We start from the raw sequence: 27,972 nt of genomic DNA on the forward strand, positions 1-27,972 counted from the left end.
GGTTCCCCAGGTGCCTACCCAGCATCCAGTCTGCTCCTGCAGGAGAAGCTGAATGACCCTATTCAACCCTATTCAAACACAGCAAATATAGGAGCAATTCCATTGGCTGAGAGTTCTCAGCTGGCACTCTCAGACGGTGACCGAGCTGTTGTTGTTATGGTGGTTAGACCATTCCTTTAACCCCTTAAGGACACATGACATGTGTGACATGTCATGATTCCCTTTTATTCCAGAAGTTTGGTCCTTAAGGGGTTAAAGTACTTTTTGTTGAAGGCACAGTAAAGTTAAAAAAAACATTACTGCTACTAAATTCGCATTTTTGAGGCATAAAGGATGTAAAGCATTAATTAAAAATATAGTAAAGTTTATAACAAAAGTTATAGACCAGTATTTCAAACTTTAATGACTCTTTTACATGGGAACAGTCACTTAGCATTACTTTTTACGTTATATTTACTTACACCCTATATGTAACAAATACGTGCTTGTGAGGCCTTAAAGATTAAATGAAAGGTAGGAATCCATCCATTTATCCTGGAACTGGGTGCCTCCATCTTGACTTCCTGTTATCACTGTTATACGCTCTGTCTTAGAACATAGAATGTGGAAAGCGAGAAAAAGTAACCATATTTCTCTTTCTCCTTGTCCAATGCAATGTGTGTAATAATCCAATTCAGTGCAATGTTGTGTTGGTTTCCTGCAGATTGTCCAGTTGGAGAGAAGTCCTCCAACCTTCTATATTTTTCTTAACAATGAGATGATATCAAGTCCATAGCTACCTATGCTACCTGGCCGGTTTATGGTGGATGGTTGTTATGTAGAGATTTGGAAGCTTAGGAATGTGTGTTATAGACCAACTTTTGTCCAACCTTGTCTTAAGACCTAAGATAGAAGTGGTCAAAGTTTTGTCAGTGGCCCCACAGCAGCAAAGCTGGCAAATCCCTAAATCCTGAATCTTCGAGGACTGAATTGGGAGCCAGTGGTAGAGTTAAATGCAAGATGAATGGAAATCGAACTACTTAGCAGTGACTTGATGATTTCTGTAATTTCCCATGGAGAAGGGTGACAGCTGATCAAAAACAAATCTACAGTTCTTCACGTTCTTCACTTTGTTCCTCTGACATTTTTCGAATGGTCTCTGGAAGAGTTTTGGTCCAGAAAACAAACCTGTCTGGTTTATACTTTTCTGTAGGTTTCTGCTCCAAGGCAAGTTGCATGTAAGCTTCGTTTTCGTGATATCGTGGCCATTTTTCGAGACCTGGTCCATTGGGATCTCTGTAGATAAGAAGACCAAAACAGTTTGATCAACATCTATTCTTTGACACAAATGACATACAGTAGATGATTGAAACAAATGCTGTTAACGATTATTGGAACCTTAAACAGATATAAAAATCTTTAGGTTAAACAAACCCAAGACACCCAAGTTATCTAGAATCAATATAAGCACAATAAAATATACATCATTTTGTTTGGGGATCAATGGCATAAATAGGGTATAAATAAAAAATGCATAGGTACCGGGATGGTGTAATTAGCATCATATATACACTAGATCTATACAGTAAAATAAAAGGAGACTATTTCCCATCAGCCTCCCATGTTCCCCCTTTTTCCTCATTCTACCACATTACTGACTCTCACCAACCTATTTCTCCTGTTTTACGCACTCTTCAAATATTTTTACTGTATTGGATCCCCTTCCCACCTCTCTTCTGTCACCCTGCATCTCAGTTGGCATACATCGTGTCCTTACCCTGTTTGCCTCCGTTCCCATATCCTTGTAACTCTCTCTGATATCAGCCTCCTAATTCTAAAGCAACACAATATTCTGTGTGCAGTGATAAATATAAAATGGTGCCACAATCTCCTTTGCACCTTTTTGTGATATTTAGTTTTATGTCTCTTGTGATAGGTTGCTCTCTGATTCTCTGTTGTGACCTGCCTTTTCTGATTCTTCTTTGCTGCCTGGCCTGGCCTTTTCGCTTGATTCTGACTATGCCTGCAGCTATATCCCTGTCAGGATTACTGTTTGATCCAGCACGTAGAACTGTACAGCACGGATGACAAATAAGTAACGTATTACCGGTCCTTAGAATGGCCGGATTTAATGTACAAAGAATAGTCAAAAATACTAGCCGAGGTCAGGGAACACAGAAAGGGACACAGCGATGAGGAAAGCCTGGAGTCAGGATACCAGACTATAGAGAAGTCAATAAACAAAACCAAAGTCAAAAACCAGGTAGAAAACTATAAACAGGAACGCGCTCTCGGACAACCACAAGGGAAACCACGACAGGGCACTGAGCAGGATGAGATTTGGGCCTAAATACCCCTCCTCTAGATCTGATAGGCTGTAACCGGCCTTTTTTTTGCTCGGCACAACTTTTCCAGTGTGGACAGTAAATGTCATTAACCACATTTTTATAAGCGGATGAATACGTGACAATCCCTGACCTAAGCCTGCTATTTGTTGTGAAATTTTCTTGACTGATTTATTTCAGTCGAATAACTCTTTGGAAGCAGTAAATCACACTAACATTGTTCTTTTCATCCTTATTATCAATCTCCCAACTCTTTACCCTCTGAGGCCAGTCCATAACATATGGTTACATACTTTATTCAGAAAAATTCTGAAACTGTATATTGAAGGAAATACAATGACACAGTCAAATCTTACCCATTTCGAGCAAAATTGGCCCAATATTTCATAATAGTTTTGCTGAACCTTTCTTCTTCCTCTGTTGCATGGACTACAAAAATAATTTTTGAAAAATGTTTAACTTCATAGTAGCTTTCAAAATCAAGTTTTCTGCATCATTTTGAAAAGATGCATTATTTACCGTTGAACAGGGTGTCACGAGTTAAGAACGCGCTTCCCATAACATACGATGCATCATCTCCATGATCTGATTTAACATATGCTGGTTTTCTATCCTTATAGATTGCTGGCCGATGCTGAAATTCATAATAATAGACTGGAAATCCAGAATCTAGCAGTTGACAAAAAGGGCATATTCAGAGAGAAAACAAAAGCAATAATCATGTGAGATGTAAGTTTAAAAATGCATAATAATATAGTTTATATCATGTGATTGGAGGTAAGGTTTCAGACAGCTCTTCAGATGTCTCCTGTGAATAAGATCCTATTCTGAATTTGATCAATCTATAGCCTCTAATTGTGCTTTCCCTTCTATTTTTATTAAAGGGGAACTGTCACTGCTCAGACTTTTTAATATTAAGTTTACTTATCCATTATATGTAACAAATGTGTATTTCTAAGTTGTAAAAAATAGAAATAAATGTAGAACTCATCGTCTGTATCCTACAACTGGGAGACGCCATCTTAGCTCCCTGTCAATCATTGCTGTGAGGTCTGTCCTTTGCACTTGGAAAAATTGAGGAGAAATGGAAGCATTCTTTGTATGCTTTCTGTATGCTGATTGTCAAGTTAAATTCTTGGATTGAGAACATTTATCTGTTTTATCAATTTCACAGTGTCTCCAGGATACTTTGTTACCTACCTCTGTGATATTTTGCTGTCTTGAGAGCTGGCATAACAAACACTATATCACCACACAAATCCAGGAACCTGTCTCGGATTTCAAAAGGATCACTTGTGTCCCCAAAATATTCCTCCATTATCAAAGGGATGGATTCTTCATTCAATTCCTGTGATGTTTAAGATTAAAAGGTAGCTCATAATGTGTCTTATTAATATTGTTGCATTGACCTTTCCTGAAATGTATCTGTCAGTGATTTAACAATAATATTATCTTGTGTTGCTCATTGGGTTTTGAGTTGGAGGTCTGGCTGTCCCTGCTTGATGGAGTTTATTCCAAACAGAGACCAGCAATGGTAAGGAGGATATGTCTTGTCTGATGTGTCCGCTCCTAGATACACTGTCAGTATATTTATACTGGCAGACATTTTGTTTTAAGATAGAAATTAAAAGTGTATATTGCCAGTCACCCTCAGAACATACGTGACTCCATTTTGTAACAGAATGCTAAGATAGACACAAATTTCTCTTTCAGTAACTCTATGCATTCAAGTCTGAGCTAAGGAATGCGACTGATGTAAACAAAAGGGGGGTTGAATGCTATATGTACACACTATCCACTTATAACTTACTATAAGTATATTAATCATATATAATTAGTACTAAGTTAATAATATAGAATATTCATGAATATAATATCAATGAAACAAGATCATATTATGTACTAATGTTAGTGGAATATGTGTAATCTTAACTACAGTTTCACACAAGAAAACCAGACACCAAATGACAGAACACTAAGCAATTAATTTTACTTTCTAAAAAATTATTTAACGGAACATTACTAGTTCCATTGTAAAGAAGAGGTGAAGAAGAGTTTAGACATGTCAGAAAGCTAAATTTAAAGGTATGTGCCAGACACTCAGACTGGGAAAACGCTTTGAAGATCCGCTTCTGTGACGAATAGTAGCCATAAAGAGAACAAAATTACAACAAACGCATTACCAAATTCAGTTAACCCATTATACAAAAAGGTAAATAGAACCCCTGACAAGAATTTTTGGTGATGTAATTGCGCCATCTACTGACCAAAATCTAGATGATAGTCTGTGGGGAAGACACACCGACGGTTCCCTATTGGTCCTATCAACTAGTGACGTGCAGATAATTTTCCCCTTTAAAAAATAAGGACAAAGGGAAGAGAGGACGCATTCTGACTCTGGGACACTCTAAACACTCTCTTGGACTCACATCTAACAGCTAAGATCTGACATCTGGATCCAAAGCTGGACACACCTAATTCTTTATACTTTCCAACTAACACAACTTCAGAATTGAAAACTTTTATATATTTTCATATAATTCTCTCATCATACTTGCATTCAAAGTTCCTGGGACATAAATATACATCTGATAGAAAATCTACAACTGGTAATTATGCTAGTTTTATTTGATTTCATTACATTAAATTAAATTAATTGATTTCACTAAAAGGCAGAATATACTTGAATAAAAGCTGGTGATTCCAACAATTAAGGAGTCATGATTCATTAATAATATATAGAATTTGTAATTCCATTCCTGCAGGTGGACCAATGAACTCTATATTACTTTAACTTTAACAATAGAATACTAGGCAATTATCCAATATATATATTAGCTTATGTAACTTAGAAATAGTGAGCCTTAATTAGGAAAATTAAAATTCTGCAAACGTAAAATGTGGTTAGAATTATTCTTATTGGATAGACTTGGGAATGGTGAATGACCTGATATGAGAATTATTGTGGCCATACAAATTGCAATATAATAGGATATCTTGCCTATGAGGATTGTAGCCAGCAGTGAGTTAATTCAGTGTGATTTGACTGTCAGCCAAAGTTTTTATTGCTTTATGCTGTGCTGTTGTGTTCTGTGAAGTGATTTCTAAGTTGTGTCCTGTCGTAAATCCTAATTTTGTTGACAACTGTTGCATACATAACTGTTGCTTTAAGCTGTCTATATTGTGTTAAAACCACTGCCATATTATATACTTATGTTATACCTAAATATTCACTGATTGTCACGCATGTTACATATATTATTTTTTATTATTATTGTCACAATAAATTATATTTTTATAATTAATTTATGATTACTGTGTGAGATAAAATCTTCTAGTGAAACTTCTTCTAGGACCTAGCAGAATTAAAATAGTGGGTAATTCTCAGCTTTAAATCATTAATCGGGGAACAGTGCCACAATAAATATTTTTGATATAATAAAAATTATTAAATACATTTTTTGATCATTTTTATGAAAATATTATTTTTAATATGTATGACCCCATAAATATCCTCATAACACATAATGGGAAATGTATCAGTACAGTAAATTTGACTTACCAGCATAGAAATGGATTTCAGGAGTGACTGAACTTTGTCTTTTTCCAATCCTTCTTCTAAACCACTGATGTTCATCCCCTGGTCACAGAAGTAAAATTAAAGTTAGTTATCAGGCTCTAGTTACCTTGGAAGATATCAAGCAATATTTTGTTTCTCGCGTGTAGCATGCCCTGAATGCTGATCCCTGACTGGTTTATTTTTTTATTGGATTCATCCCATAATCTGTTAACTCAGAATACTGTAATATTTACAAGGGTATTCGTTTAACTTCAGCCCATCCATGAAAACCTGATAATTTATTATTAACAGCATATCTTCCTGTACTGTTTATGCACCCTGCCCTTTATTTGTCTTGCGGTTTGATCCATGTGACTTCTTTGTTTGAACCTTGGAGATACTTTGTCTGTCCAAATCCTCCATCTATGAGTACCGCCACTTTTACTGAAGAAGCCTTTGTGTTATATTAATTCAGTTTGTTTAGATTTTTTTTATAAATGTGTGACATTTGTTACATAAACTGCATTTGAGTCTTTATGGTATTTAAAATATTTATGATGTAGAAATTTCCTACCAGAGGCATAATCCATCCAAACTCCTGGTTAGTATTGCCAATTATGAGTGGAACATTGTTGCTTTCCTTATTTGCCAAAATTTCTTCTGCAGGTTTCGGAAGAAATACACCATCTACACATCCAGGTAACCCCAGTAGTCTCTGTACAGACAGAAAATATAATATTATGGTATTTGTATCAAAATGTGTCCGGTCGTGTCCCACTTAGTTCTGTGTCCCTACACTAGATTTCAAACCCCTCTCACATTTCATCTTCACGTAGCCATATCCAACTTCATCACAGCCACATTTGTTTCTGTTCATCTCCCTACACACTTAAATGGAGACACACATGTTAAATTAACTATTGGCTCAATACATCATAATTGTGCTCCCTCACACCATAGAGATCTGGGAGATAGTGTGCTTCTACAATTGATTCCCGCGTTACTTCCCATGATAAGGGGGTGTTGTAAATTATCTGTGGTATTAAGAAGAAGTGATAAGGGGGGAAAAATTGCAGGGAGAGTAACAAAATGCTACTTTCTCCCAGTCTACCCTCAGACACCAAACATGGATGGCCATGGACAACCAGATCTTGAAACATCAAAGCTGGGTTTCATTCAAGAAGAATTTTTTTTGCCAAAAAGGAAAATAAAATCTGTAAGACATCTGAGCCGGGGCAGGATCACCTTCCAGTGGGATTTTTTTTTAAATAATACTTCTGGTTTAATTATCATTAATTTTTGAGTCGGACTGTCAAGACTCAAACTACCTTGAGTTCCAATGTTTTGTGTGTGAATGAAAGGAATGACTGAGTGTTATGGAATGTGGACAAATGTGCTCCCACACAGCGGTACATTTTCAATAGTGTTCTTTTGGAGTCAGGAAAGGGGAGCTATCGCTATAAGCAAAGTGACATGTTCCCATTAAGAGATTGTGACTGTTTTAAATTTGGTAAATTCTAAACAAGAATCTTTTGTGGAAAACACATGATTATCTTTTACCATGGTATCGAATATCGTAATAATTTCTTCTTCAGTTTTCTCTTTCAAGCAAGCCACCATTGATACAGGATCACAGCCAGATATATTGGCAATAAGCTGAAAACCAAAAACGTACATAACTGGTTATCAATCAAGAATACCTTGTCCTACTGAATTGTCATTTTTTAGTTCACTTTGATGCAATTAGAGGAATATCACTGAAAGAACAAAGTAATTTTTTGCTGATCAACTGAATATATAAAAACAAACAAAAAATTGCTTTTATAAAGATCATTTTTGTTTAAAATTTCTGTTTCAAAAGGCTTAAGATCAACTGTCTGAAATACAAGTTGCAATTGTCCGAAGTACAAATGTAATATATATATATATATATATATATATATATATATATATATATATAGAAAGAGAGAGATAGACATATATACACAAACACTCTAGTCTTGGAGATTTGTCGGGAACGATTGGGTGATCAGCCAGGATTTTTTATTCTTCTGATTTGGTTCCTGAATCAGAACCTCGGTTCTGAATTTCTGCCGATCCTTAAGGACACTGACTGAAATTTGTGTGTCGTGAAAAGTTTTCTATTTTCAGGAAAAAAAAATTGGCCAATCTAAATCTTCTCACCATGCTCTGGTCTAATATCTAATATCAAAAACAGACAAGATTTTCCAGATTGGCTGCTTTGGCCCTCCTGCTAGTGGATAAACCCTTTAATATGATTTTTTTTGGAGGTGGAGGGCACAGATAAATTCTCAGATATCAGTTGTTTAAGGAAGAAATCCAACTCCACTAGCCAATAATACATCCGATTGTCTTGGCATCCAATCTCTACACAGGATCGCCAGTTCCACTATGAACTCTGGTCACTTATTTAGGCTAATTATGTTTTGCAGGAGGGAAGTCAATTTAATGAAAGGATTCCAAAGAAAATTATTTTGTTAATTGATTTCCCGTAACAGCTGAATGCCACAGACTATATACGCTAGATGTTATGTTAGATTTTAGAGCTGTGTTGTCCACATGAATACAAAAAGTAATGCTCACATTTCGGAGAAAAATTACAACTTCATGTTTACTGGTCATGAGTCCGGGCATTAAGGCAGTCCCACTCTCTGCAATGGCTCTATGGAATAGGCCTTTGGATAATGGAGATAACACCTGGAAATAGAACACAGACAGGGAGAGAATGATCACAAATAATTAGAAGATTATTGTTTTACCTGTGGATGTGGTGCTGGATACCAGTAATCAGAGAACACTCACCAGAGCAGAAACACTAATACCACCGGCAGATATCCCAAATATGGTGACAGACTGTGGGTTTCCTCCAAAATCCTTAATGTTTTCCTGGACCCATTGAAGAGCTGCTATTTGATCCAAAAACCCAAAGTTCCCAGGTGCTTCATCATACCCAGAACTTAGAAAGAAGAAGGAAACAGGGACAGTGAAAGATCAGTGTGATAACACCAAGGGCTGAGTCTAAGCCAGGATACATTGTATCAGCTTTACCAAAATGTTTCCAGTGCTGTGTATATAAGAAAGTGGTATTCAATAAAAAAGAAGGATCATCAGACTATGGATTTATCATCTTGGGCACCCAATTGGGATAATACAACAATGAGATAAAAATGATTCTCCAGTTTTATTACATATATTACATATATAGATAATCTACTATTTATCGTATGGTTACCCGTGGCTTTCTGTTCCTCCTTGAATCAAAGTCGCATCAATTTTGAAGCCACGAAGGTACACAATTAGTACAATGGAATTATATATAGTATACTTAACACTGCAGAGCAAAGTGACATAATGAATTGAGTTGAGCTTAATTTAGTGAGCTATTTCATTTAAATGTATCCCATTTTGCTCACTCAAAGCCCCTGCTATGAACTAAAGCCTTCTACTCAAAGGTACTGTAGCGGAGTAGAGGTATGATCCAAGGTATCTCCGCTGGTAGACAGGAACAGCAATCCAAGACAGGTACAAGACAGGTAGCGTAGTTACAATCCCTTCCCTCCAAGAACTAGACGACACATAGCTTGGAGGTCAACTGAGGTTTTATTCACAGACTTGCAGTATTTATGGGAATTCCCATGCAAGGGGTTTCCCAACAGACATTTCAGGGGTGAAGGAACAGGGGACTACGTGGGGGACTGGAACAGAGAGACATTTCCCCCATAATACACTGCTGCACGAGAGGGACCCTCCCACCAGGATATACCATTAAGTGCATTATCCCCTCGTGCAGCAGAAACATACTTTGACATTAAAATATATATTTAGAGTATTATTCGGCAGATTTGGGCGAACAGGCGTTCGGCAGATAGCTGGGGTCGGGGCGCACATTCCCTGAAAGTGCCGCTCCGATCCCAGCTTAAATAACCGAACGCCGCACATATTACATTTATTTTCAAAGTTCTCCCCAAACTACCTTATGAACCCATAGACACCAATACCGAAAGACCGGGGCTCCCGAACGGCTTGGAAGTCCAGCGGTATTCGTGCTGCCGAGCGTCCGATTTTAGTTCCAGACACTCGACGACCGAACACCGCTGGGCTCACAAAGGATCCAAGATGGCCGACCGCCGCGTGGTCGGTAGCCGAACGACGGCCACCCGGAATCCTCTTAATTCACCGTTTGCAACAATGTTGCAACCTTTAACGAGAGCCACACGATCCTCTGAGGGTGGTCTCTATTCGGTAGTTTGTTTGTTTCACGAACAGGGATGGAAATCCCTGTTCGTGGAACGATTACCTGCATGCCGACGGGTTTTACACCGCCACCATGCGAACACGTTAAACACACAGTACAATACTACTGCGTACCCTTGGTTCTTAAAGGGATACGTACAGGCTTTAATAAAAATACAGGTTAAATAAGGCTGCTGCCGCCACAATGCTCCCCCAGAACCAAGCCAGCATACACAGTATGATCCCAACGGATCGGCTTGGGGATGTCTGGAGGAATACCCACAGATCACTTGTCCAGTTCAGTTTGTCGAGATAACCCGTCGGCATTTCCATTTAGCTTCCCCGGGCGATATTGGATGTTGAAATCAAATGGCTGCAGCGCTAAGCTCCAGCGCAGCAGCCTGGCATTGTCCCCGACACCCGGTTCAGCCAGACCAACGGGTTGTGATCTGTGAGCAGCGAGAAAGTTTGCCCATACAAATAGGGCTGCAGCTTCTTGAGGGCCCACACCATGGCAAGGCATTCCTTTTCGATGGCGGTGTAGCTTACTTCTCTGGGTAAAAGTTTCCTGCTTAGGTAAGCCACCGGATGTTCGCCGCCATCTGCTCCGACCTGGCTCAGTACTGCTCCCAATCCAAACATTGAAGCGTCTGTATGAACTAGAAAGCGTTTAGTTGGATCAGGAGCAGCTAACACAGGAGCATTAACAAGAGCATTTTTCAGGAGTTGGAATGCCTGTTCACACTCTGGGGCCCATACTACTAACTTAGGTAGGTTCTTGCGGGTTAAATCGGTAAGGGGCTTGGCCAGGGCGCTGTAGTTAGGTACGAACTTTCGGTAATACCCTGCGGTCCCCAAAAAGGCTAGTACCTGGGTTTTAGTGCGGGGGGTTGGCCATTTAGCTACGGCCTCTATTTTGGCTGGTTCGGGTTTTTGTTGGCCACTGCCTACTCGGTGTCCTAGGTATTGGACCTCTGCCATCCCTATATGACATTTACTGGGTTTGAGGGTTAGTCCGGCTTCTCTGATGCGGTCTAGTACGGCCCCTATATGGTTCAGGTGATCTGCCCAGGAATAACTAAAGATGGCTATGTCATCTAAATAGGCGCAAGCGTATTCCTGAAACCCATCTAATAGTCGGTCCACCATTCTCTGGAAGGTGGCCGGGGCATTCTTCATCCCAAATGGCATGACCTTGAATTGGTACAGGCCAAATGGGGTGACGAACCCCTTGCAAAGATCAATGGTGGTTAAGTATTTGCCCCGGGCCATTTTGTCTAATAACTCGTCTATCCGGGGCATGGGATAGGCGTCGGACACGGTTTTATCATTGAGCCTCCGGTAATCTACGCAGAAGCGGGTAGTTCCATCCCGCTTCGGCACGAGTACCACTGGGGATGCCCAGGGGCTATCCGAAGGCTCAATTACCCCTAACTGCAACATTTCCTTCAGCTCCTTGTACATGTTCCCCCTCACTGCTTCGGGAATGCGGTAGGGCGGTTGACGGAGCGGGGTCGGATCTAGGGTTTCCACTCGATGGGTAGCTAACGGGGTATATCCAGGGAGGTTGGAAAAAGTGGCTCCTTTTTCCCTAATTAAACTTTGGGCCTGGGCTTTCTCCTGGGGATTCAAGCGTTCTCCTAACTGCACGGCTGCTAGATCCTCTTGTAGGGTTTCTCGGGCTAGCATGTCAGGGAGGGGTAGGTTATCTGCGTCCTCAGCGGCCGAGGCGCAGATGGCGGATACTTCCTCCGTGCGCTCGCGGTAGGGTTTCAGCATGTTCACATGGAACATGCGTCTGCCTCCGGTCCCGGCGCAGGGGCCAATTATATAGGTGGTATCGCAGACTTGCTCTACCACCTTGAATGGGCCCTGCCAGGAAGCCTGCAGCTTATCAGTAGGGACGGGTCGTTGGATTAGCACTTTCTGGCCGACCTGAAAGCTGCGGTCCCTGGCTCCCCTATCATACCATCGGCGCTGGCGTTGCTGAGCCGCCTGGAGGTTGTTACGCACAGCCTGGGTTAATTCCTCCAAGCGGTTCCGGAACTCCAACACATAGGGTACGATAGGAGTGCCGTTAGTGGTCGTTCCCCCCTCCCAGTGTTCTCTGATTAGGTCTAGGGGACCCCTTACTCTCCTTCCGAACAACAATTCGAAAGGGGAGAACCCGGTGGACTCTTGGGGAACTTCTCTGTAGGCGAACAGTAGATGGGGTAAGAACCGCTCCCAGTCCTTCTGGGTGTCTACGAATGTGCGGATCATTTGTTTTAGCGTTCCATTGAAACGTTCGCAGAGGCCATTGGACTGGGGGTGGTACGGGGAGTTAAGGATAGCTTGGACCCCGCATACTTTCCAAAGCTGGTGAGTGACCTCGGCCGTGAATTGGGTACCCCTATCCGAAATAATCTCCCGGGGTAACCCCATACGGGTAAATATGCGCATAAGGGCGTCTACTATGGTCTCGGCGTGTACATTCGTCAGGGCTACTGCTTCGGGGTACCTGGTGGCGTAGTCTACTACGGTCAATATGTATCTCTTGCCAGAGGGGCTCGGTCTTTTCAGCGGTCCGATTATGTCTACCGCTATCCTGCTAAAGGGCTCTTCGATTATGGGTAGGGTGTGGAGTTTGGCCTTGTATCGGTCCCCCCTTTTCCCCACTCTCTGACAGGTATCACAGGTATTACAGTAATGCTTAATATCCTGGGATATCCCTGGCCAGAAGAAATTCTGTAGCAGCCGATGTTTGGTTCGGCTGATCCCTAGGTGGCCGGACAGGGGAATGTCGTGGGCAATTCGCATTAATTCTTGCCTATACTTTCGAGGCACAATTAACTGTTTGATGGGGACGGGAATCGATCCAGCTACTACTTTTTCTGCATACCGGTATAATAACCCCTTATCCCAAGCATATCTCTCCCCCTCTATGCCATTCTGGTTTTATCTATCCGGTCCTTGTAAACCTGTAGGGACGGGTCTAGGGTGACCTCGCTACCAAATTCTAATGGGGCATCCCAGGGTAACACAGTGTGATTAGGAGGGGCCGGGCTTACCTAAGCCTCAGAGTCGATGTGTGGTGCCGTGGTGCGAGCCTGTTGACGAGTGACGACCGGGTAAGCCTCTTGTGGAGAGGGTCGTGTAACAAAAGCGGAGGTTAGCTCCCCCAAATCATTCCCCAAAATAACATCCGCAGGCAAGTCCTGCATCATCCCCACTTCAATTTGTCCTGCCCCCGCTCCCCAGTCCAAATGTAGTTTAGCAGTGGGCACTTTGTAAATAGCTCCCCCTGCAACTCGTACTGCAATACAGTCCCCTGTGAGATGTTCCGTGGCCACTAGATGGTTCCGTACCAAAGTGATGGTGGCCCCGGAATCTCTTAATCCCTCCATCCGCTTTCCCTCTACATGGACCACTTGTCGGTGGCCTTGGCGGTTGTCAGATGCCGCCTGCACCGGGTTTACTTCATGGAGGGTGCCCAAGGGTTCCTCCATTTGAGTAGGGGTGGAAGGTTGAGCCAATGCTCTGGTCTGATAGCAGTGAACTGTGGCTCGAGGGGTAGGAGGTGGTCGTTGAGGGGTCCAGGATGGTCTGGCCCGGTTTCGGGGACAATCTTGTTGTACGTGACCAAGCTGGTTACAGGTATGGCACCGGATATGTGCCCTGTTGTTGTACCGGGGGGGTTGATAATGGTAGGTCCCTCCTGGTCGGGGAAAATCTACTGGGGTAGGTCGGGGAAAGGTTGGCGGGGATTGCACTTTAGTGGATGAGCGCTGTTCCCGCCGGGTGTCCTGATGCTCATCCGCTAGCTTAGCGGCCTCTTGCAAGGTGCAGGGTTTACGATCCCTTACCCAGTTCTGTAGTTCGTGGGACAAGCTTTTGAAAAATTGTTCCAGCACCAACAACTGCATGATCTCTTGGGACGTGACGGCTTTCGCTGCCTCAATCCACCCGGTAGCTGCACGCTGTAGCCGGTGTGCGAATTCTGCATGCGAGTCTTTGTCGGGTTTGAGCAGTGCCCGGAACTGTATTCGGTATGCCTCAGGTGTAATGGCATACCGTGCGAGAAGGGTTTGTTTTACCTTCTGATAGTCCCGGATATCCTCCGCCGGCATGGCTCGGTAGGCATCCGCTGCGCGGCCTGATAGGTTACCAGCTAGCAAGGGCACTTGGTCTTCGGTGCTGATGGCATGCAGCTGGCACAACCGTTCAAAGTCCTGTAAATAGCCATCAATTTCCCCCTCTGTATCAATAAATGCTTTAAATGCCTGGTAAGGTATTTTTGCTTTTGCTGGCGGGGTAGGGACAGACGTTGTGGTTCCTTCCCCCGCTTGTTGGTTCCTCTGCGTCGTTCGCAGCATGAGGTACGCCTGAACATCGTTGTAAACCCGGTCTGCCATCTGCTCCGCTAGGGCTGGTGGGAATAGAGCCATCCTGCTCCTATATTCCTTGGCAAACTCGGATTCCTCCTCCTCCCTCGGAGGTGCTGCAGCAGCTGCGACTCTGTCTCCTTCCATGAGCTCTGCGATCAGGACAGCCTTTGTTTTGTTGCTTGCTATCCTCCCTCTCGCTTCTAGTAACTCTTTTAGCGTGTCCCGTTTCAAAAGGGTATAATCCGTTTCCATTCACAGGCTGTCCGTATGTTTCTGTATATTCCCGAACTCCGGTCTCATCCGAATGGTCTAGCTCACGGATTCGTATTCTCTTTTCATTCAGTTCATTTCAATTCCTGCCGAACGCTTCTTGCTGTGTAGTTACGATCCCGTCGCTTGCCACCAATTGTAGCGGAGTAGAGGTATGATCCAAGGTATCTCCGCTGGTAGACAGGAACAGCAATCCAAGACAGGTACAAGACAGGTAGCGTAGTTACAATCCCTTCCCTCCAAGAACTAGACGACACATAGCTTGGAGGTCAACTGAGGTTTTATTCACAGACTTGCAGTATTTATGGGAATTCCCATGCAAGGGGTTTCCCAACAGACAATTCAGGGGTGAAGGAACAGGGGACTATGTGGGGGACTGGAACAGAGAGACATTTCCCCCATAATACACTGCTGCACGAGAGGGACCCTCCCACCAGGATATACCATTAAGTGCATTATCCCCTCGTGCAGCAGAAACATACTTTGACATTAAAATATATATTTAGAGTATTATTCGGCAGATTTGGGCGAACAGGCATTCGGCAGATAGTGCTGAAAGTGCCGCTCCGATCCCAGCTTAAATAACCGAACGCCGCACATATTACATTTATTTTCAAAGTTCTCCCCAAACTACCGAATGAGCCCATAGACACCAATACCGAAAGACCGGGGCTCCCGAACGGCTTGGAAGTCCAGCGGTATTCGTGCCGCCGAGCGTCCGATTTTAGTTCCAGACACTCGACGACCGAACACCGCTGGGCTCACAAAGGATCCAAGATGGCCGACCGCCGCGTTGTCGGTAGCCGAACGACGGCCACCCGGAATCCTCTTAATTCACCGTTTGCAACAATGTTGCAACCTTTAACGAGAGCCACACGATCCTCTGAGGGTGGTCTCTATTCGGTAGTTTGTTTGTTTCACGAACAGGGATGGAAATCCCTGTTCGTGGAACGATTACCTGCATGCCGATGGGTTTTACACCGCCACCATGCGAACACGTTAAACACACAGTACAATACTACTGCGTACCCTTGGTTCTTAAAGGGATACATACAGGCTTTAATAAAAATACAGGTTAAATAAGGCTGCTGCCGCCACAGGTACTATTCAAAATCTCCAACTGTTTGCTGGTTGAGATTCATGGGAATAATCAGAAATATAACCACTTTAGATCTAAAAGTGAAAATAATATACAAATACGACACAAGTGAAAAAATATCATTAAGTATTAAGTATTTCCATGATAAAAAGGATGCTTGAGGAAGACTGTGTTCACAAGACTTCCCGAATTAAAAGGAACACTTCAAACACCATAACGTCTACAGCTTTCTATAGTGGTTATGGTGCCAGTAGTACTCTAAAACCTCTCCAATTTTACGCAGTCTATTTTGAACACTGTGACTTTTTTCCAATGCATCGCTTTCCATCATTACTAAAACCTAGGAGTAACTTTCACTAGCTCTCCTGAGCTCAGCTCTGCAGTGCCGGTCTTAGCTTATTGGCTGACAGTGAGCAGCTCACAAATGAAACCAATGAAGTAAGCCATACACCGCAAATCTGAGCTCAGGAGAGGTAGCGGGGGTTAATTAAAAAGAAGAGGCCTTGAATCTAATGTAAAAAAAAGAGAGAAACAGCAGATTATAAAATAATATTTAATCTGCACATTGGAAAACATCCATACATATTGGTTTCATGTATTACGACTTACCAAAAGAATCCTGTAATTCCCAGTCTGTACTGTATAACTACAACCACTACATCTTCGTAAGCACTCAGTGCAGCTCCATTAAATAGATTTGCTCCACCTAGTGCCAAAGCTCCGCCATGTATAAACACCATAACCTGGATAGAAAATATAGAATAATGTATTTAAAAACAGAGTGAAGTTGTTAATTTTTAAACCACAAATCACCTTAAAAATATATTAAAGAAAAATGGCAGCTCAGTTGACTATAGGCATCCAGACCACTTCATCTCATTGAAGTGATCTTGGTGCAATGTCCCTTTCTCACTTAGTCCTGCAATGTAAACCAATGCAATTTTTCAGAAACTGTAATAATTACCTTGCAGGACTAAGACTATCTATCATACAGCCAGCAGAGGCACTTCCCTGATTCTAATGAACTCTGAGCCCCTTAAACCATGCTGGATATCCTTACGCTCTGCATGAGGACATCCTGCGTCAGTAAAACCCCACAGGAGAGCATTGAGGTAATACTTTCCTTTGGGTAGGCCTAATGCCTTGTGGTGCTCACAGTGCATGTTCATTAGGTGTCCCTAATGGATGATGTCGGAGGAGGCGGAGTGCCGAACCAGCACCCATGGACATCGGCATTGGTACTGTGTAAGTGACCGAAGAGTTTATATAACTCGTTATATGCCGGAAGGGGGACCAGAGGGCACTATAGTGTTAGGAATACAGATTTTTTTTGTCCCTCCTGCTTTAATAAGTAACCCCACAATGTAATTAACGTGAATTATTTGCAGTTTGGTTTCACGTATCAGTACTTACTGGTAATGGAGTATTATTTTCTCTGTCTGCTGGAGTGAAAATGTTCAGATATAGACAGTCTTCGGAAACAGGGGGAAACTCAATTTTTATCTTGGAAAGCTCCATAAAATGTTCCAGTATCGAAATGTTTTGTAAACACCTGGACCGCATGGGATACACATTGAACATAACTCAGAAATGCATACAAAAACAAGAAAGAATGAGTATTTAGCAAGTCAAGGGGAGGGGAAGAGGCGTCAAAGCAAGTGCCTCATTCTCAACTTCCTGCTTGGAGCCAATACAATAGAAGCAACCCATGAACACTGAAGTCTAGTGAATTACTAAATTAAAACGTAACTTTTAATAACAAAAAGCTTAAAACATGTCCAAAAGGTAAATGAAAATATATCAATAAATTAAAGAGTCCGATGAAGCTGTAATCAACTGCCCATCGAATCCGCTAACAAGAGTGGCAATATAGCCTAGAATCAAAAGCCACTTGGGGGTAGATTAAACTAGGAGTGGAGTGGTGGTTAAACGTTTAGTTAAATTAAATTAGTGTAGAGAGACAAAATGTCTTAACCTTTCAACTACTAGCATGAGTATCAAATGTCAAACCACCCCAGAGTACAACTTCCCCCAGTGCTGGTACGAAGACTCCCTGTCTCTTGTAAGAAAAAGAACGTCTGCTATCTGTCTCCTGGAGCTGATAATGCGGCTAAAAGCTAGGTAGAGAGATCTGTGCAAAACGATCAATATGCACCGATGTCTAGACCCTAACTGCCCTGTGAATACACATAACTCCTAATAGCTGAACGTTCTGGCGATTGCAACGCTAACTAAATAGCAAAACAAGCTAAGTATGTCTGAACTAGAACTAGTGATAAAGCTGGAGCAATAGATAGAAATTCTGTCTGTCCCTTAGATTTAACTCCATAACTAGCTAGTAGGTGCTCGTCCCGACGCGCGTTTCGCCGATTGCTCGGCTCGTCCAGGGGAACCGGTTAAAAATTATCACAGGTTTTAAATATCCCGCCCTCCCTTCCTATTGGCTGGAAAATATCATTAGCCACTGTGGAGATAGGAGGGACTACGGACTAAGAAAAATTAACCCTTTCTGGCCGGGTTGAAAATCGGCCCATATCATATTTTAACGAAATAGTAAACTGATATGTAATGAAAACATCTGGCAAATAAAAAAGACATATGAGACAAGTGACTTTGTTTAAGAGTCATTGTGCAGTCTCTGTTTCAGTCGAAAGTCCAATGCTGCATCTTCCTGTAAGGAGTTGCAAAAAATAACAATTTGTATAGTGATCAATGTCTACAGTGAAGATAGACTGCAACATTATGTAACATTATGCTAAGGAGGTGGTTTGACACTGTTAAATAAATAATGACAGTGATTGTACCCCATAGGATCAAGTCCACTGAGAGGATTACTGAACCAAGAAAAATGAATTACCTAAAGTATATTTATACACTGGAGTGTGTACATTTTTATTTATTCATGAGCCTGGTGCATGTCATAAGGGAACTACATTCCTAATCCCCATATGAAGGTATATGGGTCGTGAGATTAAAATTACCAGTCCTAAGAGAAAAATAAAAAAAAAGTGTATATACAGAAAAATGAATAAATGCAAATAATCAAAAATTGATCAATTATAAAAGAAATAAATTTCTGATGCGTTACGAATGTATAAATGGGGTGAAGTTGAATTCTTCATTAAGTCCTTTTGGATATAATGTCTGAAAAAGGTAGATCCAACGGGATTCTGCTTTTAGTAAAGCAATGTTAATGTCGCCTTTGCAGTGATTTAAAGAAAGTTTCTGTATCACCTGAAATTTTAAGACCTCAGGTTTGGAAGCATGGTTGGTTCTTACATGTTTTGAAATTGGAGTTTCAATATGTACATTAGTGATAGAGTTAACGTGCTGTAGTATTCTTCTACGCAGCTGTTGGTAAGTTTTGCCTATGTACTGTAGTCCACATTCACAGGTTATAATGTAAATCACATTGGTGGAACTACAGTTAACAAAGGCATTAAAAGTTATCTCTTTTAGGGTCCTTTTGTTCAAGACAGATTTTGTAGGTAATATGAAATTACAGGCCTTACAATGGCCACATCTGTAAAGACCATTGGTTGTCTGAAGCCACGTACGAGTAGGAGGTGTCTTGAGGATAGGTTTAAAATGGCTATGTGTTAGAATGTCCCCCAGATTACTCGCTCGTCTGTAAGTCATTGAAGGTTGTTTGGTAAGAGTATTGTGCAAACTGGTATCATATTGCAGTACCGGCCAATTCCTGTTGAATACTTGTTGTGCTGTGTTCCAGTGTTTATCATATGTGCCAATGAATCTGGTCACACTAGGGATTGTGGAGGGTTCTCTGGGTGGTCTATGTAAGCTCTCCAATCTGTCCACCCTTTGGGTTCTTTGGTAAGCTTTTTTCAAAATTCTATTGGGATAGCCCAGTGACTTAAATCTCATTCTAAGTCCCCTGGCTTCCTTCTCAAAATCTTCCTGGTTGGAACAGTTTCTCTTAGCTCTCAGGTATTGGCCATATGGTATGTTGGCTTTAAGATGGTACGGATGGTAACTCTGCCAATGTAGGAGGCTATTTGTTGCTGTTGGTTTCCTGAATAATGAGGTGCTAACATCTCCATTCTCATGTATATTGATATTGAGATCCAAGAAGACCAAATGCTTCTCGTCTATAACATGAGTCAGTTGAAGATTAATTTCATTCTGATTGAGTTGTTCTACCATCTCTTCGAATTTTGAAAAAGAACCTGACCAGAAAATCAGGACATCATCTATGTAACGATACCATTTGTGTATAGATGAGACAAAATGCAGGTTGGACATATTGAACACCATAGTCTCCTCCCACCAACCCAAAAATAGATTTGCGTAGCTGGGTGCACAAGATGATCCCATGGCTGTGCCCCTAGTCTGTAAATAATATTTCCCATTATAGGTGAAATAATTGTGCGTTAACACAAATCTAAGTAGGGTCAGAATAAAGGTTTGTTCCTGTTCTTTAAATGTCCCAGATTTTTCCAGAAAGTAAGCTACTCCAGCCAGGCCCTTCTCGTGGGGGATATTGTTATATAACGCCACTACGTCTAGACTCGCTACAGACGTGTACAGGGGCACTGTTAGGTTTTCCAAGGCGAGTAGGGTCTGTTTGGTATCTCGTATATAGGACCTGAGTTCCTGTACCATTGGTTTCAGTATTTTGTCAAGGAAAATGCCTTCTCGCTCAGTAAGACTATGATTTCCAGAGACAATAGGTCTCCCCGGAGGTTTGCACATGTCTTTGTGCACCTTGGGGAGACAATAAAAGGTAGCTATAGTTATATTAGATTGTGAAACAATGTATCTGAATTCATTCTGTGTGATTATTTTATCTGTTAAGGCTGTCTGAGCAAGTTGTTGTAATTCCTTGAAGAAGATCTTGGTAGGGTCTTCTTTAAGTAATTGATAAGCCGATGTATCGGACAGATGTGCCATACACATTTCCATATAACTCAGAAATGCAGTTCCAATAACAACAGGCATAGCCAGATATGAAAATTCATCAGGACATAAACATTAGGGCACAAATATGAATATGTTCTCAAGACTAGTTGGTCGACTGGTCACATATTAGGGGCTGTTTTGGAAAATGTTCAAATCCAGGCTACAATAAAATATTGAAAATAAAAACATACTTAGCATTAGTTAACCCAACATAGTTGGTAGAGAGTTGGATTACATACTTACATGGGTGGGTCTTTAGTTGCATCCCTGTAGGAGTCCCAAGGTACTGGGGGCTCTGGACGAGCAAATCTCAATTCCCTAACTGGTGGTTTTGCGAAAGGGACTCCATAAAAAGTGTCTACTGTTCTGTCTGTCCCCTTTACCGTCACTCTATCCCCAAGTAGTTTCCCATATTTTGTGTTCACCAATGGTTGATCATGCTTTTTTCCTGCAGATAATATAGTTTTTATTAAGTGAAGACATATTGTTAATTCATTTTATATCATTCATCACACCCAGCATCTTAATTAAAGAAACACTCCATTGATTTTATTTTAACTTTTTTTAATATATAAATATACTCCCAAACTTGTATTTTTTACACTTGAAGAAGCCCCTATGCTGGCGAAACGCATTGTGTTGTTTTACTATTCTGTTTTTTAGCATTAAAGTATATTTGGCATCCACTCATTTGTGTGTTTGGTTTTGCTTTTTATGCTTTTATTATTTTTTATAAATTTTATTCTGTTGCTGACACACCTATTCCTTGGAGTATCCACCCTGCATCTGTACTCTGGTGAGGATAACTCTCTGGAGAATTACCTGACAATATATCCCTGGTGAGGATTATACCACCCAGGGCGCTATTAATTGAGCAATATCAATGCTCAACTAAATGTGAGTAAATTACTATTATTTGTATCTGTCATTATATTTTACCACAGTGAGCACTATTGTTTGTTTTTATATTTTTTTTCGGTATATTTATCTGCAAACTGAGATATTGATCTATAAAGCTACATATCCGCCAGTGGGGATTATACCGCTGTATACCGTTTTACTTAATGCTGGTCTATAGCTCCATCAAATGTGAGTGCTAGTTTTCATATCTGTGTTGTGAGTCCACACCTAGTATTAAACATATTGCACTATTATCGGTCATCTCTTTGTTTTATTTCATATATTGGATTACAAGTCGAAGTCTGGAGAGCCGTTAATTAGGAAGCACAAAAGCATTCTCTAAATATATTGGACTGTTTTATTGGCGCAATCTATTTTTGCTTGTATTGTATTTTTTTCTGCATGCTTTTTTTGGACGTTATGAAAAAACAGCTTGCAAATGTTGCAGAACTGCTATCGGCAGCTTTTACAATCCCTCCCCTCTTTTTGTAGAAGTCTAACTGACTGAGTGGGAAATGGACTAATAACAGCTGGCTACACATGCTGATACAAAGTAGCTCACATGAAGAGATTAGGGCTGTGCTTAAGAAGGAAATAAGCCTTGAATTCATATTCTAAGGTATGCAAATAATAATAATATGTACTTAGCTAGTCACGTTTGTAGCTATGTTTCTGATTTATAAAAGGGTGTAGGGTAAATGCCATAACGTAACTGGTGCAGATCCATTTAAGGGTTCTGAATTAAATATGGAATCCTGTTATGGGTTCTGGGCTTGATGTCTTTGATCAGATCAGATGTCTTTGTTCTTCGATCAGATCTTTCAAATTGTGTCACCCTCAAGCAGTTCTGCCCTCTGGCTGGCAGAGAGTTATGGGAGTTGTCCAACAGTAGTTTCAACCAGCAGTTTACCATGTCTGTGCTAGATCAAGTTTATATCAGACCATAAAAAGACATGTGTGTTAGTCACTCCTATCTCAAATTACATCTGTCCAACCAACAGTTTAATTGCCAGATTAAATTAAATCAGCTGCAAGCCATTTTAGCTGGAACATGGCCCACAGGTCACACCTACAGCCATCTCACCTTATAAAATCTCCCCCTCCCTCCCAACGCTAAGGCTACATCAGTCCTGCACATAAATATATGTTGTTTGTTTCTTCTAGTTGTTTGACGGCACACTATAGTCACCAGAACCACTACAGCTTTATGTAGTGGTTCTGGTGTCTATTGCCTGTCCCTGCAGTTTTCTCAATGTAAACACGGCCATTATAGAGAAAAGGCAGTGTTTAAATTGCTGCGAGTGGCAGAGGTGCTCCCTAGTCCAGTGCTGCACATGTGCAGCACATAAGTTCAGAGTCTCCATGCTCTGCATGGAGGCGCTAAACATTCCTCATAGAAATGCATTGATGCGCAATAATCCCCCAATGCTTTCCAATGGGAAAGCACTGGATTGGCTGAGATGGTCAAGGTTATCTTAGGAGGAGGGGCAAGCGGTGCTGCAGTGGAGAAAAGTAAAGTAAACCGCCTTTTTATACCACAGAGGGTGGGGGTCACCTAAATATGTATTTCAGAACTATAGTGTCAGTAATACATGTTTGTATTCCTAACACAATCTTGTTCCTTTAAGGTGTTTTGACTAATTTGTCTCATAGATATATAACAAGTCTTGGGTCTAGAAACACCTTCAGTGAAAATCAGTCCTTGTATATGCCTTTCTTTAATCTATTCCAGTCTGTTATTTGCCAGTACAACTGCTTTACTCACACCCAGAATGTGGCCATCACCCATCTGATTGCATCAATCCTTATACAATCTTCAGGATGAACTGTATGCTATTCAGTTTCTATCTGTGCCATTGTATCATGCTCTCAAACATATATAAAGCCCTTCTTCAAATCTTGTTCGTTCCTACATATATTTTTGAAAATAAGCGCAGCTATCTCAACAAATTACCCCACATTGTTTGATATGTAGCATCAAATTGTGTTAAAGGGACACTGTAGTTAGTTACCAGAACAACTACAGCTTAATGTAGTTGTTCTGGTGTCTATACCATGTCCCTGCAAGCTTGCAGCCTAGGAACACCTCTAGTGGTCACTCCTCAGAAGGCCACTAGAGCATGGAGACACTGAACCTAGCTCTATGAGTTTGGCTGCACCCCCGCCCCCGCCCCGCCCCCTTGGCTGAAATCATCAGCATTGAGAATCTAAGCCAATCCAATGCTCTCCCATGGGAAAGCATTGTGATTGACCGAGATCATCAATTCTGATGAGCCGAGGAGGCAAATCGAGGGTGAGCTAGCGCTGGTTAACATGCTCAATAATGTGAGTTTTCTTGTATTTTTTAACACGATATAGGATCAGGAATACACATTGTTTTTTTTTTTTTTAAACTAATTATCAAATATTAAACTCAGTATACTTTTTCCAAGACCTGCAGTCTTCTTATTTATTTCACTAAGTATTCCAAAAAACTAATTAGGTACAAGTTTAATCTGTACCTGATCTCATAAACTAATTAGGTACAAGTTTAATCATTACCTGATCGCATTTCATTTGCTTAAACACTGTTAACACTAGCAAATGATTGTACATTTCATGCATAAAACTGTAACATGTGGACTTTACAAGTTACAGCACTTTGTTTTCCACAGGTTACATTACAGCAGAGGGAGGTACAGTAAGTGCAGTATGTATACAGTGTATGTATATTTTATTTATATAGCACTAATAGGTGTACTCAGCACTTTACAGATTATATTTCAGTCATGGCCGGCCCTAGGGGTGTACGAGCTGTGTGGCTGCATAGGGCACCATGGAGCAGGGGGCGCTATGTGGCCGACCCTGACACAGCTCGCACATGGCCGGGTGACAGGTGAGCAGGGGGAGCTAAAGCAGGTACCCGCATGCAGGATTTCACTATTCTCCTCCTGGGTCTATGAAAGAAAATAGCAAGGCAGCGGGGGCGGAGCTTACTTAGCAGCGGGGGCAAAGCTTACTGAGCATCGGAGGCAGAGCTTGTTGGGATACAGAGGTGGGGCTACAATTGCAGCGGGGGTGGAGCTAAAAGCGTCCATTATTTGATGGCTGGTGTTAACTGCTGCACATAACTAATCTCTAGGAGCTGCACTGCCACTCCCCCTTTAACCCAATAATGGAAAGAGGTAAGTGTGTGTTTGTGACTCTCTGCCTGTCTGCGTGTGTGTGTGTCTGCCTGTGTGTGTGTGTCTGCCTGTTTGCCTGTGTGTTTGTGTGTGTGTGTGAGACTGTCTGCGTGTGTGTATGTGACTAACTGTGTGTGTGTGTGTGTGTGTGACTGTCTGCCCGTGTGTCACTGTCTGCCTGTGTGTGTGTATGTGTGTGTGACTGTCTGCCTGTGTGTGTATCACAGATTGTCTGCATATGTGCCACTGTCTGCCTGTGTGTCACTGTTTGTTTGTGTGTGTCACTGTCTGCCTGTATGTAACTGTACTGGGTGTGGCACTGTCTGCCTGTGTGACTGTGACTGTAACTGTGTGTGTGACTGTCTGCCTGTCACTGCATGTGTCTGTGTGACTGTCTGCCTGTAATGGTGTGTGTCTGAATGACTGTATGCCTGTAACTGAGTGTTTGTGTGTGTGTGTGTGTGTGTGTGCAACCATCTGCCTCTAACTGTGTGTGTGACTGTTTTTAACTGTGTGTGTTTGTGACTGTCTGTCTGTACCTGTGTGTGTGAGACTGTCTTCTGTAACTGAGCATGTGTGACATTATGTTGCAGTGGTTATGGTACCAGTACCAGTAGTGACGTAGTGCCCTCCCAGGGTAAGTAGTCAACCTGTTTAAAAACAGTTTGACAACTTACCTGGGGTCTGCCTGGATAGGGGCTGTAGTGTGCGTGTGTGTGTACAGGGGTGCAGTGTGCATGTGTGAGGGATGGAGTGTGTGTTTACAGGGGTACACTGTGTTTGTGAAGGATGTAGTTTGTGTGTGAGGGGTGCAGTGTGTGTGTATGTGGGGCAGTTTGTGCATGAGGGGTACAGTGTGTGGGGGGGGGCAGGTTGTGTGAGTGGTACAGTGTGTGTGTGTGTGGGTGCAGTGTGTGTGTTTTGGTGGGCAGTGTGTGTGTATTGGTGGGTAGTGTGTGTATGGGGATAATTGTGTGTGTATGGGGGGCAGTGTGTATGTAGGGGGGGCAGTGTGTGTGTATTGGGGAGCTAATGTGTGGTGTGGGATCTGTGGGGGTAGAAGAACAAATTAATAAATATACATATAATTTTTTTATTAAAAATTAAACTGATGTCCCTTCTCCCTGCTTACCTTTTCCTGCAATCCCTCAGGAGCTGCTAAAGTTCACTCTCGCTAGATTCGGAGTGTTGCTGTGGTAACCGCGGCAACGCTCTGAGCTCTCGAGAGGAGAACCCGGCAGAGCTGCAGGTTAGAGCTTTCCCCTGAGTCCTCTCTCCTCCCTCAGGGGAGAGCACAGTTCCTGGTGCTATCATCACAGCACCGGGAAAATAACTTGCAGCTCCCTGTGTGCCCGTTGCGGTGCCCCAGGACGCCACGGCACACAGTTTGGGAACCACTGCTCTAGATATTTGAGAATAATTCTCAGGTTTAGAGATTTTGTAAGATTTCTGCTCCTTTTGGATTTGTGATTAAACTTTATTTTTATTATTCTGGTGCTCTCACTAGTATATATCTTTCGTTTTACATATATCAGAAGCCGCTTTGTCACAGTGATACTGCCCAAGCCTTATTGAGTGTTTCTCTCTCTCTCTCTCTCTCTCTCACTCTCCATGGGCTGCCCTGGTAGAGCATTGAACTGACAAACTCACTTTGGGGCGGTGGGGGTGCTTTTCATTGGTGATAACACAATAACCCCACCTTGTCTGGCCCAGCCCCTTTCCCACTGGGCCGCTGAGATTTAAAAATGCTCTGGTCAATTTTCTGGGTTGGCCCTGGGTATAGTAAGTGCAGTTGCTGTACAGTGTGTGGTTCTGTAATTCTTACATAAACCTGGATCTGTTATAAGGACTTGTTTATTGACACAATACACATGCTTGATCAAAGACAAGAGTCTCGGCAAGATCTCTGAGCTTTGGAATCCATGTATCCAATATTTATACATTGTTGACTGCACATTATATTCCTAACTTACATTATATTCTTGACTATACATTATATTTCTGGCTTTACATTGTATCATTAGCATGTTATACGGGTAATAAAATATGGTTGATTCTTGTATACTTCCGATTTCTAAATAACATTACTTTTTACATGAATCCGTAACCAGATAAAAAAGGGAAGATATTGATATTTCTAGATAGTTTCTCCAGTGCGTTATTGTTTACTTAGTAAGTACAAGATCCCGTTGTATATATGATAACCTGCTTTTTTTAATTTTTCAATTCTCTACAATTCAGCGTTTAGTGCCTGCAATCCACACATCAAGTAAGAAAAATCATTGTAACAATGTCTCATGGTAATGCTATAAAATATGATTTTATCTGACAATCCTTTCTTGTGACATCCAATAGATATTCTGTATATTGTTTGTTACCTGTTACAAAGACATTCAGTGTCAGACAGCACAAAGCAACAGTTTGGATGAAGATCCCCATTTCAGTTGCTGTGAAGAAAACATGAAACATCAAGTAGTACGGGAGATAGAATGTTCCCAGAGCTCGTTCTGTGACCTCTAGTTAAGGATACACAGGGAACGCCTATGAGGAAGGGGGGGTTCACTCTGCCAGTCATTGTATCAGTCGGTTTCTGGAACAGAGTTTATAACTGGCCTTTGGAGATAGAGTTGGGTTGAAAGCTGGCAGAGTCCTAGGGAAAAATTACGTAATTACCCTATCCTAGAAAATGTGCAAACTAGCATTTATTGTAACAATCAAGCCTGTAGATCTTCATTGCCCTCACCTAACCTGGCATCCAGTAATCTGTTGTGAAATTCAATGTTCTTGGGAGTAAATATACAATTACAAATATTTATACAGCGCCAACTTTTTGCGTCGAGTATGTCAAAAAAATGTTGATGTGAAACATCGCCGCTAGTACTGGAACCCACTGTGGGTTAACACATTTATTTTTGCAATATTAGCTTATCTATACATAGTATTAACATTAGGCTGGCAAGTTTGGGTTGGTGGAAAGTTGCCAGTCAGGTAGATAGCATTTTTAGGGCTCAGGTAGTGTGGGTGACAGCGACATCTTAGGCTACACTAGTCTATTTGACTAACCTTTTTATTAAAATATCTGGAAATGAACATTCACATATTAATTCCATACCTT

The 27,972-nt window shown here is 41.6% G+C and overlaps 1 protein-coding gene across 1 annotated transcript; it reads right to left on the reverse strand.

Moving 5' to 3' along the window:
• Window positions 1-421: 421 nt before the first annotated feature.
• On the reverse strand, window positions 422-27,324 carry LOC134578921 (carboxylesterase 5A-like). Its single transcript, XM_063438014.1, has 13 exons — window positions 27,236-27,324; window positions 21,037-21,241; window positions 17,287-17,425; window positions 16,483-16,616; window positions 8,707-8,860; window positions 8,488-8,601; window positions 7,444-7,539; window positions 6,458-6,598; window positions 5,887-5,964; window positions 3,525-3,672; window positions 2,844-2,993; window positions 2,681-2,753; window positions 422-1,275 (listed from the first exon to the last, which is right to left on the reverse strand). The coding sequence occupies exons 1-13, from the start codon at window positions 27,294-27,296 to the stop codon at window positions 1,086-1,088; spliced, it is 1,683 nt and encodes a 560-aa protein (XP_063294084.1). The 5' UTR covers window positions 27,297-27,324; the 3' UTR covers window positions 422-1,085.
• Between the last annotated feature and the right edge of the window lie 648 nt (window positions 27,325-27,972).

Source organism: Pelobates fuscus, chromosome 12 (assembly GCF_036172605.1).
Source record: "Pelobates fuscus isolate aPelFus1 chromosome 12, aPelFus1.pri, whole genome shotgun sequence".
NCBI classification, from domain to species: domain Eukaryota; kingdom Metazoa; phylum Chordata; class Amphibia; order Anura; family Pelobatidae; genus Pelobates; species Pelobates fuscus.

What these genes read in the sequence shown, in the direction of transcription:
- LOC134578921 (XM_063438014.1), bottom strand. Translation starts at nt 27,296, where the DNA reads ATGGGGATCTTCATCCAAACTGTTGCTTTGTGCTGTCTGACACTGAAT. An exon ending in TTGTAATTTTTCTCCGAAAT is followed by an intron (nt 7,540 to 8,487) that starts GTGAGCATTACT and finishes TTTGGTTTTCAG; the next exon opens with CTTATTGCCAATATATCTGG. An exon ending in TTACGATATTCGATACCATG is followed by an intron (nt 6,599 to 7,443) that starts GTAAAAGATAAT and finishes CTGTCTGTACAG; the next exon opens with AGACTACTGGGGTTACCTGG.